The following is a 4,116-nucleotide window of genomic DNA, read 5'->3' on the forward strand; positions in this document are numbered from 1 at the left end:
GGGGGGGGCACTGCCACCGCGTCCCCAGGCTCAGCCCCAAACCCCCCCGCCGCGGCGGGGGGGAGCGCGGAGGAGGTTTGGGGCCGGTTTGGGGTCGGTTTGGGCACGACCCTTCCCCAAGCCGAGGGGCCAGAGCAGCACAGGGGCTTTTTTCCCCCCTTGCTCCGAGAAATGCCCCGAGCGGCCGGAGCCTCCTCTTCCTCCCTGCGACCGGCTCCGCCCTGGAGAGGCAGCGGGACCCCCGGGGCTCAGCGCAGGGGGACCGAGCCCCAACCGCAGGCTGCGCCCGTCCCCGCTGTGGCTGCGGCCCCCCCCCCGCTGGGGACGGGGCCGGACGCGCAAACCCCCCCGGCGCCCGGCACCGGCCTTGCGCGGGGCGGCGATGCCCTCTCGTGGCCCCGGGCGCCGCCAGCACCGGGCCTCCCGGCGGCCGCTCACCTCCAGCACGGGCTTGGCGTTGTTGTGCACGGCGAGGATGTGGGTCACGCCGTTCCGCAGCAGCTTCTCCCGGTCCTCGGCGTCTGCAAGCGGGAGCGACGCGTGAGCCCCCCCCCCCGCCTCGAAAGCATCCACGCAACGTTCACCAGCTCCAGGGATGGTCCGGCGCCTTTTCCAGCCACCCCACAAACAGCACAAATCCAGCCGCTCCTTCCTCTTYGTGCACCGCGGTTATTTCATGGAGGGGGCTGGCTCCACGGGGAGATCTCCGTCTCACGGCCGTCACCCCTCCGCGCTGCGCCAGCACGGGTCCCCTTGCACCCGCTGCAAACCCCTCTGCCACCCCGAGGAAGGGAGAGGGTCCCTACTGCCCCCTCGTCCTGGAGCAGGAGGGCTGACTCAGTGCAAAGGGCAGCAGGAGCATGGCAGGAATTCAGTAAATATATAAACATATATATATATATATATATATATATATATCCCCTTTCCGGAGTGTCCTCCCAGCCTTTCCAGAGAGATGCTAAAAACACCAGGTAATGCGGCAAGCTCCAGCAAGGGAAATCTGTGCATCAGAATAGAAAGGCATTTCTCCTGCTGGGGCAGGATGATTTGCAGCTCCTGTCCAGGCATCTCTCTCTCCCCAGGGCTCGTAGAGGGTTTGTTAGCCCAGGGGCAGTGCAAGGCACCTCCTTCAAGGCAASGACCGCCACAGGGCCGTCAACAGGCAAGGCGGCTCCTAAAACCGCCCCCGAAATCGGAAGCGAACCTGCTGATTTGAAAAAGGCAGTTGCATCCTCAGCACGAGGGGCTGGAGGCCTGGCCGCTCGACCAGGAAAGGCCCACGTTGGCTCCAGAAGGCCCCGAGGTTCCCAAGCGGGAGCAGCCACAAGGAGCCTCCCAAAGAAACGGGATTTTCTGCAGGGWGTGAGGGGAGGGCTGGAAAAGGAACCCGGAAACACCCTTTTCCCTAGTGCCGGCTGCAGTTTTCAAGCCACTGTTTTCCAGGAATGAAGGATCTTGAAAAGGACCAAGGTCCCAGTCCAGGGAGAAGAGGGACCCTCCGGCACCACTGGAGGATCGCACATAGCGAACGCGCACACGTTAAGGAGGTGAAGCCGAGAAACACACTTACCCCGGATGTTCCCAAGATAGAGGCCTTTAACCACCTGGGAAGAGACGAAAAAAGAGAGATTTCAGGTGGCACCAGGTGCAACGCGCGTCCTCGCACGACGGGAGCGGGAGGACTCCCGAGGACCCGACCCAGGATTTCTCCTTCCTCTGGAGCAGAAAGGCCCAAACAGCTCCCTGGGGGCAAAAAGGGACCTTTCAGCGCAGAGGAGCTGCCTGTGCCGGCCGCTGGGGTTATCGACGCCCAGGAGACCAGGCGGGAAAGCAAAGCGTCGTTCCCCCTTCTGCCAGATTTCTCCTTTCTGCTTCCCAAACCCACAAACGAAGGCACGTGCTTAAATCCAAGCCGGGCATGCAGCATGCAGAAAGCTGTTCAGAAGCCTCAAGCTGCACACGTGCTCCCGGCATGCGCAAGATCGGGGCCTCTGGCAGCAAATTCCCCGGGGAATTGCGGACTAAGCTCCTAACTGACGAACCACCTTCGTTACCAGTGCCAGGCTGAACCCAGCCAGAACTCCTGCAGGTGCCAGAGGCAGAGCAAACCCCCCTCCGGGAGCGCAGAGCTCAGAAAAACTCAGTGCATACGCCGGGGATGGGTTTCCCAGCTTGCATTTTGTCCCTTGGACATGCTGCTGTCGGAAAGCTCCYGCTGGGAGCTGGATTCCCCAAACAGGACTGCCGGCGAGGTCAGGCTCGAAGGGCRCRTGGGACCCGCCGGCACGCAGCCCCCGGAGCACGAGGAGCCCGGCCACGGGGKRCTTGGACTCYRAGGGACGAGCGGAGGCCAGCCTGCRGCTTTGCTTTGCCTTTCTATAGCAACCGACTCTTCCAAATAGTTTCAAAGGTTGCCTCCGCCAGCTGGGAATAAACGGGCATCATAAATTTTATCATAAATAGCACAGGCTATTTATGATGCTTCTCTGGCCAGGATGCTGCGGTAAGTGCCTTCAAGTATGCAAAATCTGTCTCCCGCTCTCTGCTGATGGCTACAAAAAAAGAAAGAGTGGCAATTTTGCATATTTATGGAGTGTAGAAAGGTTTTCCTAGCAGAGAYGGGGCCTTGGCAGCTCAGACTTGGATGCCGGATGCGCATCCTCAGCTCACACCGCCGTCCCCGCGGAGCAGCGCCAAGTCCTCGCACCAGCTCCCGAGGCCACGAACGCTTAAACGCCGCCGACCCGCTCTCGAGGCTGCAGTCCGCTCGCTCTGCGCCTCTGCAAATTCCCTTTGCGCACCCGGCGTCGCCCGCCCGAACGCACGGATGCTGAACTGCAGCAAACATCCTTGCCCTGGACCAGCCGCGCGCTCGTTCCCGGGAGGCTGCGGTCTCACGCCAAGGCTGCCGGCGGGCAAGTCGCGTGTTCAACGGGAGACACGAGCTGGAGGGAGAAGCCACGCTCCATAATTGACAACATCTGGGGTGCAAACACCTGGATTTGGCGAACAGCTCCGCACCCAGCACAGCAAAACCTTGGAGGCATTTTATTTAGGGCTGTGGAAAGCCATTGCAGCGAGTGCAACGATCTAAAAGGACACGCGCTGCGCATAACGAACTCGGTGAGCAGTACTTGGGGTCACTTCGTATCCCAAAGCGGGGGAAAGGAGAACAGTCCGCCAGCAAGGAATCACACCCCGAAAACCCAAGGGACTCTTTGCAGCACCTTGCAGGACCGCCGAGCTCCCAGGTGCAGCCCCGTGCCCGGCTCTGCGCGAGAGGCCGGCTAAAACGGGGATGCTGGACCCTGCATCCCGCAGGGGCAAAGCCGGACGGTGCAGTGCGAAGGTGTCAGTCCCGGTCCGGTGCCACCCCGCGCACGGGACAGGAGCGGCGCCGGGACCACAGAGGCTGCCGGAGCCGCTTCCCAGGGTGGCCGGCGGCTGCAGGGGTCTAAACCCCCATGTCAGACCACAGCGGAGCCACCCGGAGAGCTTGTCCTGATCCGGTGCCTCTGTTGTTGCTCCAAAGTCTAATTTTGAGTCGGATAACACATGTGCCGAGCGGTTATTTAAGGATACAAGCAGAAGTCAACCCCCTCCGCCAGCCCTGAAGTTCAGCCAAGCGACGACCATCAGTAAAACCCCCCTTGGCCCGTTTGCCCGAATTGTCCCCGGGCACAGAGGTGTCGCGGAGGTGACGGGGGAAGGAGATTTCCCTGCACGCGCCCCGGTAATTTGGGATSGGAGTCCAGCAGGCTCCGAGGGGCCCGCGTTAGCCCCGAGGACACTAGTGCCAGGGCTCCACCGCCCAAGGGACRAGCGCCTAAAGCCAGCTGTCGCTTTTTAAACGCGCCTCAGCGCTTAGCTCATCGCCCCCGGTATAAACCCAGGGATCRCTGTTTGCTTTTAAACGGACGGGAAAAAATCCCTCTCTTAAACGCTCGGAGTTTCAAAGGGCAAAGAGAATAGGAAGGTGCCCTGGTTGCATCCAGGGCATTGCCGCGGCCTGGGAACGAGCGTCCCCCCGGAGAGCGGCAAAAGGACGCCGCGGAGCAGGAGCCCGCCGGCCCCATCCTGCCGTCCTTCGCCTACCTTGCTCATTCCGCTCCCCAT

The 4,116-nt window shown here is 61.7% G+C and overlaps 1 protein-coding gene across 1 annotated transcript in view; it reads right to left on the reverse strand.

The window, feature by feature from the left end:
• Nucleotides 1–4,116, reverse strand: part of LOC112978471 (dual specificity protein phosphatase 22-A-like) — a 16,452-nt gene extending 12,336 nt beyond the window's left edge. The window contains exons 1-3 of the mRNA XM_026092038.1: nt 4,096–4,116; nt 1,571–1,604; nt 439–521 (exon numbers count right to left, since the gene is read on the reverse strand). Of these exons, the coding sequence (XP_025947823.1) occupies nt 439–521; nt 1,571–1,604; nt 4,096–4,116 (138 nt within the window). The remainder of the gene's footprint in view (nt 1–438; nt 522–1,570; nt 1,605–4,095) is intronic.

The sequence above is a fragment of the Apteryx rowi genome, unplaced genomic scaffold (assembly GCF_003343035.1).
Source record: "Apteryx rowi isolate R43461 unplaced genomic scaffold, aptRow1 scaffold_94, whole genome shotgun sequence".
Classification (NCBI taxonomy): Eukaryota; Metazoa; Chordata; class Aves; order Apterygiformes; family Apterygidae; genus Apteryx; species Apteryx rowi.